General features: G+C 35.5%; 1 protein-coding gene across 2 annotated transcripts; it reads left to right on the forward strand.

Moving 5' to 3' along the window:
- The first annotated feature begins 294 nt into the window (after nt 1–294).
- LOC133865643 (uncharacterized) lies at nt 295–11,819 on the forward strand. Of its 2 annotated transcripts, XM_062302059.1 has the most exons (14): nt 295–746; nt 1,304–1,366; nt 2,312–2,761; nt 4,334–4,405; nt 5,372–5,497; nt 5,618–5,830; nt 7,721–7,768; nt 9,152–9,313; nt 9,757–9,918; nt 10,278–10,371; nt 10,451–10,569; nt 10,669–10,713; nt 10,882–11,198; nt 11,312–11,819. In XM_062302059.1, the coding sequence occupies exons 1-13, from the start codon at nt 306–308 to the stop codon at nt 11,113–11,115; spliced, it is 2,229 nt and encodes a 742-aa protein (XP_062158043.1). In that variant the 5' UTR covers nt 295–305; the 3' UTR covers nt 11,116–11,198; nt 11,312–11,819. The 2 variants fall into 2 exon arrangements, with proteins under 2 accessions (XP_062158043.1, XP_062158044.1); XM_062302060.1 differs by lacking the exon at nt 11,312–11,819 and having other exon boundaries at nt 10,676–10,713; nt 10,882–11,087.
- Nucleotides 11,820–14,728: the final 2,909 nt, after the last annotated feature.

Raw genomic sequence — 14,728 nt, forward strand, 5'->3', positions numbered from 1 at the left:
TATTTTCAAAATATTTTACTACGGAAAACATTATATGTCGAAACATACGACGAAGTAATAATTTATGATTTTTGAGATAGATTGTGTTGCATTTAATATTACTCTTAATAAAATTAGTAAAATTTAAAACTAAAAACTACACCACTATCCTATAATTATCTACATTATTCAAAAAATTTTAAATGCGTACCATCATTAATATCATATAATATGATCATGAAAGGCTAATAGCTGTTATTAAAAATTAAAATTAAAATAACCCTGCCACGTTGGGTGGTTTGCAGCATTTCTCTAATCAATCAAATATGGTAGAGTTATTAGACCGTTTTTCTTTCAAAACCCTCGTTTACGTAAAATTTTCCTTATCAACTTATCAGAAACTCCAACAACTGGTGCACTCGCTCTCTCCAGCAATGTCCCTCCTTCCCTCCAAGCTCTCCACTCTCCCTCTTCACCCTCCGTACCCTAACCCCGGACTGCACTATCCCTCCCGGAGACTCCCTTGTCTTCGCCCCCAAACACTGCAAATCCTCTGCGCCAAGAGGACCGGCAAACAGCGCTACCCGTCGGAGAAGAAGAAGCTGAAATCGAAGCACAAGGAAACCCTAGTTGAGGTCAAGAACAAGTTCGAGGGGACCTGGAGGCTCTTCAAGCTCGGAGTTCCGGTTCACAAGGACCCCGGGAAGGACTTCCTCGGCGTCTCTGAGGGCTTGCTGGAAGAGATTGCCAAAGTGCTTAAGTTCCCGGTACTTCGGGGTTTGAAAATTTGTTTGTTTGGGTGCTGACAATTGTCAAACTTTAGGAAAAGAAAATAGAAATGGAAAGTTTGGGAATTTGGTTAAGTTGATAAAGAATAGAAGTAATAAAAATATTCTATTTTAATTGTTGAGAAAGCTGATGATAAAATAATAAATAAATAAAAAAGAGAGAGGAAAGGAGAAATTTTGTGCCGCTGTCCTTTGTTTTAGGCCCAGAAAATGATTTTGTCCTCGTTGGTAAATTTTCCTGGCAGCGAAACAGGATTAAGTCATAATCTTTGAAACTGTTTTTGCCTAAATGTATGTTGTGCTTGGTGCTATTTCTCATATAAGTATTACTTATTTTGGTTTCAGTTAGGAGGAAATTCTTGCTTTCTTGGATTTTAAATAATGGAGAAATTGAGAATCAAAAGTTTCTCACATCGTTCTATTTCCCACATTTCCTTAGTGACGACAGAGTATCAGTCTAGTTTATTTGATTGATGGGTGATAGAACTTCTTGTTGTGAGGAATTTCATCAATAATTATTTTCTACATTGTGCCAGGTTGCTTTGATGCTCCCACAGGATGCTTTCTCTGTTTTTCGGAAATCTTTTGATGCAAGGAAGGTCCGTTAAATGATAGAATTTCTTGCATTTGTGTGTTCGTTTTGAATCTAATCACATGTGGAATATAGCAAATTTTATTAATTGCGCTTTACTTAAACCTTTTTTTTTTGTTTGATAAGTAAGAAAAACTTTATTAATAAAAGCGAAAAGTGCCCCTAAGTACACAAGAAGTATACACAGGAACAACCCAGCTAACCCACAGAAAAAACCCACAAGGACCTACGCACGCACAAAACCCAAAGCCCCCCAAAACCCAAAATTCTTCTCTCGCCAAATTCTTCATTTTGTGAATTCGTAATGAACTAAATGAAAGATTGGCTTAGTGGAAAACTAATTGCATGTACATATTCCCACAGACCTTGATAGTTCTACACGACGACTCAAACTAATAAAGTTCATCAATGTAAACTACATTGATATGGGATGATTCATGCTATGTCAATTTGAAGTTCTCTTTTCTGTTTTCGATTTAAAATATAAAGAAGGATGCCCCTTAGTGGCATGTACATGTAAGTGCTTTGTTAAACTCTTACCACTTTTATTCAACTTTATGCATGAAGTTGCTGCAGCTTTTTTATGTTGTTCATTTCCAATCTGTGCGAAACGTGCTCTAAAAGCTTTTTAATGGGTCTCTTCAATTAGGATAACTAGTTTGGATGCCTATTAACGTTTATGCTTTTGTCAGCCAAAGCCTGTTTTCGTATGCACTATATGATATTAAATCTTTGTTCGTTTGTCTTTGATTGTATTTTTTTTTTTTTAAAAAAAATTTTGTTACCTTTGTTGAATGTTGTTAATGGCTGTAGATAATGGCAGAACATTGGAAAGAATACAGACTTGCATTACCTGTTTATCCAATTATTAATGATATTTCTCCTACTTATAAAAAAAAAAAAAAAAAATTACCTGTTTATCCAATTAATTTTCTTTGCTGATGTTTCCCAGATGTTGAAGGAGCCAAAATTTGTATATGCTGTGGACATGGATGTCAGTAAACTCCTGAATCTAGAGCCTCGTACTTGGGATTTCATTTCTCAACTGGAGCCTAAAGTTGGACTAGTAGAACATATGCCTAATGAAAGAGTCTCTGGTGATTTGATTAGTATAATACATGCTGGAAAAAAGAATGACACAGGTAAAATGAAAAGAGAAAATGGACCTAACAGTTATTCTGTGTCAGAAAAATCATACAAGTGCCCGACAACCAGAAAGCCCAAAATTGCAGTTGTTGGTAGTGGACCATCTGGCCTGTTTGCTTCTCTTGTTCTTGCGGAACTTGGCGCTGATGTTACCTTAATAGAAAGAGGCCAAGCTGTTGAGCAAAGGGGGCGTGACATTGGTGCTTTGGTAGTTCGCCGTGTTCTACAAGAAGAAAGCAATTTTTGCTTTGGGGAGGTTATATCTTGATTCACTTAGTACTTAGATGAAGGTTGTTTAGTATCTTTAATTCTAATTTGTGCTGTTGCTTTCTTCAAATCTTCACGCTATTTTTTTTAAAAGGAATTGTTTCTATCTTTGACCAAGTGATCTGGGAAGAATTTATTGTTATACTGCATTCTAATGAGAGTCTATGGCTATTTACATCATATCTTAGTTAGGTTGCTTGCTTTTGGAGACCAGATGGATAGTAGTAACTGACTTTGTGGTTCTAAAAGAGTGTACTTGTATTTCTCTTTCCCTATCCTCCTTTCTTGAGGAATGAGAAAACTTTGAAAATGGTGGTATCATTGAAGAGATCACTAAATAACACCTATCATTTGCAGTGAAAAAAAAGGGAGCTATCTTTTGGATATATTCCCGCTGAAAAGTTGGATAACTCCCTCCCTCCCCCCCCTAAAACCCAAAATTGTTTGTGTTTGTGGTTTTACATTCTCGCTTACGGGAAATGATAATTAAGAGATGATGAAAAGAACGAGTTTGTGGTTTTACATTCTCGCTTACGGGAAATGATAATTAAGAGATGATGAAAGGAACTTTAGCATTTTTAAGCTTATGTCTCTGTATGTTAATTTGATTTTTATCAAACCCTAAACTCGGAGCCCCCCCCCCCCCAATGTTGAGAATAATTATGGTTTTGACAAATATTCTCTGAGAGGGTTGATTCATAGTCTACCTTTTGAATTTATTCTCTAGTTGTTGCTTTAGCCGACATGGCATATGAGTTAACTACTCTATGGTTTTCCACCAGCAAATTTCCTTAGTGTTATCTGTATGTATTGATTTGTAATAAATGATCTTTTTTTTTCTTTTTCTTTTACTTTTTTTTTTTTTCCTGATAAGTAAAGTATATTTTTTTTTAAAAAAAAACGTAGAGGGGCACAATCCAAAGTACATAGGATGTATACATTATACCCCTAAACCAAAGAGAATGAAGAACACAAATCTTCAAAATCAGAAAAAGAACAATTAGACATAGAATGTAGCGTCACTCTCCACGTAAACAAGATTTGTATCATCAACTTCTTCAAATTAAGCGAACCAGTCTCACAATCTTCAAAACTGCATGCATTCCGTTCCTTCCAGAGACACCACAATTTTGTCACTTAGAGATCTACCTTTCCTTTTCATATGGAATTAGTTAAATTATGCCTTGCTCAGATAATTTGAGGGGTAGGCATCTTGGACATTAGTCCGTTAAACCAAATTTGCAACCTGGTTTTTGTGTGGTCTAAACTTATATAGGCAATGGTCAAAGTTAGCTTGGCTTTTCATAGGGTTTATCTTTTGCCAAGCTACAAAATATAGTGTGCAACTGTAATTCCACAAAGAGCAATATATTGTGTTACAGCTTAATTTGATATGTAAGTTCAAGTTAGTTATTTGTAACTTTAGACAAATTTCACATAGATCTCTTTATTTTTATTTCATTATTCTTTTTCTCTTTCCTTGGTCATTTTGCTGGTGATTTCTCGTTATTTGTTTTACTTTTGAGTTTTGATTCATTTGTTAAGGACTTATGCATGGCAGGGTGGTGCAGGTACCTGGAGTGATGGAAAGCTAGTTACTAGAATTGGAAGAAACAGTGGCAGTGTTCTGGCAGTAAGGACTCCATTTCTATCCACGTGCTTTGTTTTCTTTTATCTAGTTAGATGCAAGTTCATAACATGTAAACTTTTCTGTTGTGACATTATGCTGAAACCGTAGCCACTTCTCATACTCCTGGTAAAGGTAATTTGTAAAAATGTTGTTTGCCATTGTGAAGTGAAATAAAATTTTCTGGCACTGTTATCAGAAAGCCATGCATGTAGTCAAAGAATAACTGTTCACTATTCTGTATAAGAATCTATACTTTTAACGAACAAGATGGTTTATTCAGTGAAGATGCCCAGTAAGATTGAACATAGTTACATAACATATTAGTTTATAGGTAAACTCAGATTTTAGCCCTGATTGGTTTACTTTCTTTGAATTGTTGGATGCTATTCATTAAAAATGAGTAATGCCAATTTAGTAAACTCTTTTGCCTCTCCCAGAAACAACAGAGCCATTTTCTATTGTTCAATGTGATAATTTTATCATTAGTTTACCCTTGAGCCTCCAATGCCATATTTCCAAGCACATAATTTTGATTTACTTTTGAACTTAAGAAAACAAAACTCAGCCTAATGATGGGGCTGGTGGACCTATGAAGATATTGGGAAAAAAAAAAAAGTAAGAAAGAAAGGAGTTGAAGGTAGACTTTGACAGATGTTGTCACTAAAAGAATAGCAGCGGGTGATAACATGGAGGTGGTTATTCGTATTGGTTAAGCGAATGTCTTCATTTCCTTCCTTCAAATATCATAGTGCACATACTGGACAGTTTGATAAAAATGTGATTCTGTCTTTTGTTCTTCATATTCTTGGTTGACACATCATTTCTCAAAATTAACAATGTGCATTCCATTGGCAAGGATATTTATAGGATTAATCTTCTATCTCAACTTGTACAATTTGTTCTGCCACCATGGAACTGCATATTTTTCAACATTTCCTTTATTAGTTTACTCAGTATTTGTTGTCTCAGGTTATGGAAACTTTAGTACACTTTGGAGCTCCAAAAAATATTTTGGTTGATGGTAAGCCTCACTTGGGGACGGATAGGTTGATTCCTTTGCTTCGCAACTTTCGGCAACATCTACAAGGGCTTGGTGTGAGTAACATAGCTAACTTCTTCATATCAGAAACAAATGGATGTATAAATATATTGGGTTCACCTGGGATTACTAGCACTTATTTTCAGATTTTACTATAAAAATGTTTATTTTTTAAGGTCACAATCAAGTTTGGGACAAGGGTAGACGATCTGCTTGTAGAGGATGGACATGTTGTGGGGGTTAAAGTCTCTGATTCAAGAGACAAATCGCAGTTCAATGGTCAGAAGTTGGGATATGATGGGGTTGTTCTGGCTGTTGGGCATTCTGCACGTGATATATATCAGATGCTTCTTTCTCATAATATGGTGTTGGTCCCAAAAGATTTTTCTGTAAGTTTCTGCTTCTTTTTTATGTATGGATAAATTAATCATTTTTATAATGTCAATATGCATGCATGGGTCGTGTGTTTGCTCATTTGAGACTGTTGTGTGTATATCTGTCACGTGTATGCCCACTTTGTTTCCATCTCCAGAACTTCTGATTATTGTTTGTGTAAAAAAATCCTGGAAGATGTTAAGAAATAAATGGAATCTGTTTAGGCAAACTGAGGTGGTGTCTTCAGACGAGTATCTTGTTAAGCCTAAAAGCTTTCCTCTTATTGTTCACTTCTCTGGAGGCAGTATGATTAAATATATTGTTCTTGTAGCAATGTGAATCCTGTCTTTTCATCTGATGTGTCTTCAAAACTAAGGTCTTTGTCAGCACTGGCATTGAATGCGAGTGGCAGTATTAGCATACTCAGAGATAATACACTTCTTTGCATATAATAATATCAGTTAGACACAAACAATATATATGCATGACACTCTAGTTTTGAGTCGTATGAGTTGACAGCATGTAGGTGGTGATGGTGCTGTAGGTTTTTTTTTTGGGGGGTGGGGGGGGGGGGGGGGGGGGGGGTGTGTTGATTAATGAGTTTGATGGTTTAGCCACATAGAATTGGATTGAATCTTTCTTCACTGAGATAGAAATTTGAGGTATAGAATAGAGCATGTGGACTCAGTCTCACCCTCATCCCACCTGCGATGCTCCCCAACCAATCATAAGAATGGCTAGAATCTGGGTAGCAACTTGACCTCAACCAACCAGACCAAACATTTGAACATCCTTGATTTTTAATATTAAACATCAGACTGTTGGTTTTGGTTGAGCCTCTTAGATCAGTACAAACTACGGCTGTACCATTTTTTATGCAGTTCAAACTCATCTGTAACCAACTAATTGCCAGGATAGCATAATCATGGTTGGTCCATTGTGGGTTTGCACAAGCTAAGTTGTGTTGTACTGATGGTTGGTGAGGTCCTGTTCTTTAACCAAAAGTGGCAATTGGGCTTGCTTATCTAGGCAGTTCGAATTTACTGCCAGTTGTGGAAAACAATGCCCTATGTTATGGTTACTGTTATAAATTTGATTTTAATGTGTTAGTCAAAAAAAGCTTATATTTAATCATGGTAAGTTCTATATATAGCCTTGAGGCTGGATTTTGATTCAATGTGATATATAAAGTGGAGGTTATGCCATTGCATTTGAGGCTTGTGGTTGGCTATTGTAAAATCTGGTCAGCTTGCATCTACAATGTCAATATTCAGCGTGGCCTATGGTGACACCTAGTTGGTGACATGGCTGTGCAATGGCGACTATCAGTAGTTTTGTTTAGTAGTTCTGAAATGTTAATAGTTCCTAGGGTCTGATTTATCAATAGCTTATTATGCCAACAATACTGTTGAATATCAAAGCAAAATAGAGTATGGGGGTTTTGTGTATTGAAGTAGTTTGGTAAATTATTTTACACCCTAATGAGGCATGTGATAATTTGCGAAGATTTTCTCGAATGAGTAGATGTATCATATCATATGATATTTGGGATCTCAAACTCTTTGTATATATATGGCATACTGGCCTTCCCCTTCTCTTATATTATCACTCAGTGTAGGTGAAGCACAAAGAATTATAAACATGGATATGGCTCTTGTTGCTTAAGATTGTAGGAACAAATCTATGTTGCTGACCACAGTGTTGGAAGAAGATGTCTAAATGATGCTAAATTGAAAATGAAGATGTTCCCTTCTCATTGTTTAAACATTTGTACTTCGAATTTCCAAATTCATGATTGTTTGATTTTGGCATCCATTTAGTGGAAAAAATAATTGAGTATCTGGTTTGATTCTTGAGCTTGTGAAATTAACATTATGTTCATACCATCTAACATGTCTGAACAGGTTGGTTTGCGGATTGAGCATCCTCAAGAACTAATAAATAGAATACAGGTTGGCTATATTCTCTAATTGTTTTCCATAAATTGACCAACTATTGGTCTGATTCATCTATGTTTCTACACTTTTCGTAGATGCAAAGTCATTTTAGTTAATAGGGTTAACTACATTTACCCCCTTCTAGCTACCATCCTTTTTGCAATGTTTCCCCAATGTTTTTAATTTTTGCAATATCCCCCTCATTGGGATTGCAATGTCTTCCTTATGAGACCTAAAATGACAAAAATACCCTCCATAAGATTAAAAAAAAGGAATGGAGGATATTTTTGTTATTTTGGATTGCAGAAGGGGGACATTGCAAAAATGAGGGAAGTTGGAGGGGGTAAATGTTGTATCCTCTGGTTAATATATTTAGTTATATTGTCTTCATTTTTGATGTGCTATAGTTATGCAGTTATGCTCCCCAAATTTATCAAATTACAGAAACCAACCAATATTATTTTCATGGCAATATGATGAGGGTTTATTGTTATAGAATTGTTCAGAGAAGAGCATGCCGCTGCAGAATAAGTTATGCTTGTTCCTACTTTAATAAACCCTGAACTTCTAGCCTATGCATTGAACGAATGTTGCCATAATCTTCCATAATATTGATGTTGCCACATAGGACTACAGTCGATGCATTTCCACCTCTATGGATCTTGCAATGCTGGTTTTTTTTTTTTTTTTTGGCATCAGAGGTCCCTGGTGCAGATAGGCATCAGAAAAAATATGTTGAAATAAAATTCAAGAGTAGACATTATTTGAAAAGCTCACAAAGCTCATTAAAAAATGTCGGTGTAGAAAACTCAAATTGAAGCAATAATATGCAGGGAAACAATTGAGGAAGCTCAGAACGAGTGCTTTCCAATGGCCAATTTGATATCAAATAGTCAAACTGCCCCTAAAGTGGGTAGAGTGCAGAGAGAGTGAATTTAGTGGAAGGATGCATTGAAAGAAATTTGTATTATGTGAGGAAGAATAAAATACGAGGGTAAATGTTTATTAAGAAGGTTTAAAAAGAGAGAAAACTGCAGATTTTAAATAATAGATGGTAAACTATTTCCTGAAGCATTAGAGATAATATTTTTAGCATACATGAATTGTGTGGTCTAATGCTTTGGATATTTTGGTGTTAGTAGGGAAGTATTTGCATTTTACTTTCTTCATCAATAGGTGGTAAACTCGGTTGTTTCATCCTGTCTATGATTTGATACTATATAATCACCAAATTGTTCTTCAAAGAGCTTGGACAAGGTCTAAGTATGTTGGTTTCTAATGCTTGATTTTGTCATGTAAATCATTTTTTCCCTGAGCTGTCATGTAAATAATTTGTTTTCATTATATGATGTTTATTGTGACAAAGATGTAAACAAACTCATTTGTACAAATGTGTAGTATTCCACTTTGGCCACAGAGGTTTGTAGAGGACGTGGAAAAGTACCAGTGGCAGATTACAAGGTCGTTAAGTATGTTAATGGAGAGGATGGGGACCCACCTTCTGAGTCATGGGCACCAAATCGCAGCTGCTACTCCTTTTGCATGTGTCCTGGTGGGCAGGTATGTTTTTCTTTTTTCCTTTTAATTTCTTTTGCCTCTTGATGCAATAAAATGCATAGTTGCAAACAAATGTAGTCGGCCATTGTCAACCTTGGTTTTGGTGGGCCGTTTTCACAAAAAAAGAAAAAAGAAAAAGAAAAGGTGATAAAATCTTATTTGGAAAAGAAAAAAACTTATTCAGGGCTGTCAATTGAATTAGTTGCATTAACTGTTGAAGATTTTCAATACTTATCAAAAAAAAAATAACTGTTGAAGATTTTCAATCATCTGGTAAGCTGAATCTGTGTAATACAGTTCAGCTCTCCAAATGGTCTTGTGTAGAAAGATATGCCTAGTTGGTTTTGGTTCTAAGTGAGCTGATGTGTGAAGGGGCAGGGTGTCATCATTGCTAATAGTAAATGTTCCTTTAATATTATACTGAATCAATTCAAATATGTCTGCAGGTTGTTCTCACTAGTACAAACCCATCTGAACTCTGTATCAATGGCATGTCCTTCTCTGGACGTGCATCGAAGTGGGCAAATGCAGCACTTGTTGTGTCTGTCTCAACCAAGGATTTTGATGCACTAAGTTTCCATGGAGCTCTTGCCGGGGTTGAATTTCAGGTATCTTTTCAGTCCTTACCTTCTGACTCTGGTGGTTTCCTTTCCTGTTTATAATTTGTTCTTTGGCTTTTTGCACTCTGATAATCCTTTCTCTCCCCAACCAACTTCTATAGAAATAGGCAACTTTAGGATTGAAAATACCTCTTTTCCATCCATGTGCAATGATAAACTTTACTCTTAGAAAACATCCTTAACGGCTATTTTATGCTGCCATAGATGATACATCAGATTACACGATGTTCTATCAAAGGATCTTTTCTGTTGGAACATTAATACATTTACATAAAACTTTAATAGTATCACTCTAATTCGCAACATGTTATCTAAATCGTCATTTTAATATTCTTCTATACTTTCAGAGGGAATATGAGAGAAGAGCAGCTATAATGGGTGGGGGAAATTTTGTGGTGCCTGTGCAGACAGTTACTGATTTTCTGGAAAACAGGCTATCAGGTAGATACATAATCTTATTTCCCAAGTTATTTTACACTATTAACTTTCAAATCTTCATCATCTTCAATGGTTTTGTCAGCAACATCTGTGCCACCTTCAAGCTATCGATTAGGAGTGAAGGCAGCAAATCTCCATGAGCTATTCCCAACCCATATTACAGAGGCTTTGCAACATTCAATTTTAGCATTTGACAAAGAGGTTTAGACTTCTCTTTCCTCTTAACTTTTTATTCTTCACTTGTGCTTTATGATAAATTTGTGGAACAACGTATTCACACTCCAAACTTGAAACTTTTAGTTGCCAGGATTTATATCCAGTGAAGCCCTTCTCCATGGAGTGGAGGTAATCCCATTTGATTGTACATCATTTCCTTTTCCTCTTTTTTTTTTTTGTACAAATGTGATTCTTCACATTTTTTATTGCTTGAGGCTCTCAGTTATCAAATAATTCTCTTCTGCTATGAATACTTTTTTTTTTTCCTCTTTTCCTTTTTGTGCTTTTGGCTCCCAGACTAGAACCAGCTCTCCCATCCAGATTCCCCGCAACATTGACACCTATGAGAGCACGTCGCTGAAAGGACTCTATCCAGTTGGTGAAGGAGCTGGTTATGCAGGAGGGATTGTAAGTGCTGCGGTTGATGGCATGTATGCAGGTTTTGCCGTGGCAAGAAACTTCAATTTGTACGACAGTTCTGTAGAGTCCTTTTTGGGCAAGGCTCAGGGCGCTGGATTTGTGAGGTACTAGGAAAATTGGACGATTATCTGGTAACTGATGCAGACCACAAGAACAAGATCAATCATCCATATGGTTCCAAATATCCAAGATAGGTAATGGAATTGGTTTCAAATTCAACTCCTTATATTAATACAGAACCTCTAGATATTATTTCATTATTATTTTCATGTTAATAATCTCACCTCTCATTGTTATCCTTACGCAGCCGATAAAATCTCTTCTATAATTGTGCTTGGAAGAGCCTGAACTCTGAAATTTGAATCTAACGGTTGCACCTTGGAAGCAAAGTCGAGGAACAACATCTTTTCGTGTCGGTTAGACACCGCAACATTTACTGCTTAGTTACTACGAAACAGTTGATTATTATCTTGTTTTGGTAAGTCAGTTGACTGTGTTGTTTGCTTGGAGTCTACTGCTGGAGTGGATCCTGGAATCAGATGGAAAGATTGTATTATAAGAGAAGCACGCTGATAGCTGAAATGAGATAACCATAGTTCACTAACCCCATGGAAGTTACATGGCAAGGGCAACAATCTCAAACAACCTGGACTTGTGAAAGAAATTTGTAAACAGTTGATCAAATTATTATTACTTGTAATTTAGGAAGTGACATTTAATCAAGACATATTTTGGTCATATGTAAACCTTGATTAGCTGCTGTCACTGTCAGGGTAAAGTTTTGCCAATCGATGATACGGATTCTTTTTGTCTCCGATTTATCTTTTATCTCCCATTAAGTGGACTATAAACTATACAGTGTTGTTTACAAACTTACGAGACAGTCATTGTGGCATTTACCATGTCAGCAACTAAAATATGGGTTGTCACGTGACAGTCTACATTTTACTCATTTTATTATAAAAATGTGAAAATAGAGAACAAATATTATCTTAAGGTCACATATTTATCTCCCTTCAATGAAGGAAGGAGGTAATTAATACCCAAAATAATTATAATAGAAGAGAAACAAGAAGAAAGAACAAAGAGGAGGCTGAATTCGGCTGAATATGGAGACCCTTTAGATACTGTTTGGCCTGATTCAAGAAAAATATTGATAATATTACTCCATGTGGCAGAAAGTAAAATATAATTTTTAATCTCATATATAAACTAAAAAATTTCAGAACCATTCTCTTCTGCCATTCTGGTATGTCCATTTTTCTAATGAAGGTCTCTAAAAGGCACAATAATCCTGCAGTACAAACAAAACTAGAATTGGTGAGGATCATACATCATTTGATTACAAGGACAAAAATATAATTCTGAACCAAAATATTTCTGGTCTCCACAAACTGTCCCAAACAAAATTAATAATACCCACATGAAATTTGGGACCTGGGACACCTTGACATGTGTTGAGCTTTTAGATTTAGGTGAGTAGTTGGGACCCTTAAGGAGATCTTTTTTGAAATTTTCTTAGAAAATGAATAAACAAAGACATGTTGGAGAGGCAATGGGACATGAAGAGGGCATGGCATATGCATGGGCTTTGTTCACTATGATTGTCTTCCATCCACCAGCACATGACTACATGAGTGCCCATCATTCGGTCTTGAGTTGTTTAATCCAAATTTAAAATTAAAAAATTGATCATGCTTTAATATTGCAATTTTTTTTTTTTTCCAAATGTTCATACATGATTCCAAGCTGATCATATTATTTAATAGTGGAAGTTTAATCATTATTACAGGTAATTTGGAAGTAGTGGATAATTATTAAAATTGCTGTGGTTGGTTGCTTACCATCCTTTTCTTAGTATACTAACCTGTTCTTTTAGCTAGACCATATTAATAAAGTTATGTTTCTAAGGAAAAAGTTATTCCAAAAAATGTTCTTCCAATCCGGTCTATTAAACTATCTACCATTAATTGGAGCATGTTAATAATATATGTGAAAAAATTATACTCTACGGACAAATGTCAGTTAATTAACAAAATTATGTTGAAAGAATTTCTTCAAATACAATTTAGATAAAAAATTTATCCTCCTTTTAAAGAAACTCTATCTAGTAGAACTGAGTTTTGTTGATTTCTCTACTGTTAATTCCGATGCGACAAACAATTTGTTACATATTCAAGTATAGAAACATCTTATTAATTTTAATGTTTAAATTGGGGAACACGATCGGATGCAATAAGTTGTCCGTATTGCATGCAATACATGCAGCTAATGTGAGCATGCAATACATGCAGCTAATGTGAGAAGACAGGTAGGCCCGACATTTGCTCGGCACCTTCTTGGGTTGCCCAAGCGAGTGTGGGTTCCATCTGCCTTCTCACATTAATTGCATGAAATACAACCGGTGCTTAATCACACTCGATCCAAATCCGAAATTAGGGATAAGGGAAATACATTAACCATTGGACTTATATAATTCCAGTTGAGTTTACCTTTCATTATGCTCAAAACAATCTTTTCAATGTTTCAAATCCAATGCATCTATAAATTCCTTTTGAGAGAGAAGGGAAAGAAAAATCTAGAACACACTGATAACAATGTGGTGTTGAGAGCTATAGGACATACCATGCATACATCCCAATCATCATGTGGCAGCAATCAAGACCACTCCATCAGACCAGCCTTCCTTCAAACTTCGAAATTATTAAGGTCAATATTTGGAAACTTGTTCTTCGGGATACATTGCATCAATGTTGGCCCTTTCCCTTAGCTCTATGCACATCACATAACATCCATGATGTTACAGGTTTTACTCCAAGGGAAGGATGGTTTTGTTTCATTGCTTCTGTGCCTTTTTTATCTAAGAAAGGAAAATGATAGAAAAATGAGACTCACAAAAAATGTACGTGAGAATTACATGTTCTAAGAATAGATGTCAGTTTATAATAGAAATGCGTGTGATTCTCACGTGTTCTAATGAAATATGTTTGGTTTAATATACCGAACTATTAGAATTTCCTCCAACTGGCTCTAACAGGACGAAACCTTTGTTCAAATTAATGCCACAATAACTCCAACCTTTCTTGTTTCATTTTCTAAATGTTGAAACAATGAGACATCCCAAGCTTGCAACTCACCTTTGTTACTTCTTGCTTGAGGTGAGTTGGGCCAATTGGCTTAAACGGCCAGCTTTCCATCAACCTATCATAGCCATAGGTTCAAACTTTTCTAATCATTTTTGTGGACCCAAACTTCACTTTCCACACCTGTGTTTTGTAGCTGTAAATGGGTCTTCCACCTTTCTGCCGAATGTGGTGGGTCATAACATTCTTTTCATTTTCAAATTTCTATTAAAAAAAAAAAAAAAATTCTATGGTTCTACCCCTCTTGTACTTAGACCACTTCTTTCCAAATTAGTATTTGTATTTAATAAGAAAAATTTATGTTATTGCCTTTTGCTAATATAATATGAGTGCAGTTAGAGGTACTATATTTTTTAACAAATGGATGTTTCACACTTTCACTCAATGTGGCATATAGCCCGTCGATCGGTTGTTAAACAATTAAATTTAATAGTCAAATTTTATTGCTCTTTTTTTTTCTTTTTTTTTTTTTTTTCTTTTTTTTTTTTTTTCTTTTTTTTTATCTTTATGGCTCCCCGTAACACCATGTAAACTAACACGTGAGTTCTTCGTAAAGAAATTGTAAGTAAAGTTGTAGTATC

This window comes from Alnus glutinosa, chromosome 4 (genome assembly GCF_958979055.1).
Source record: "Alnus glutinosa chromosome 4, dhAlnGlut1.1, whole genome shotgun sequence".
Taxonomy (NCBI): Eukaryota; Viridiplantae; Streptophyta; class Magnoliopsida; order Fagales; family Betulaceae; genus Alnus; species Alnus glutinosa.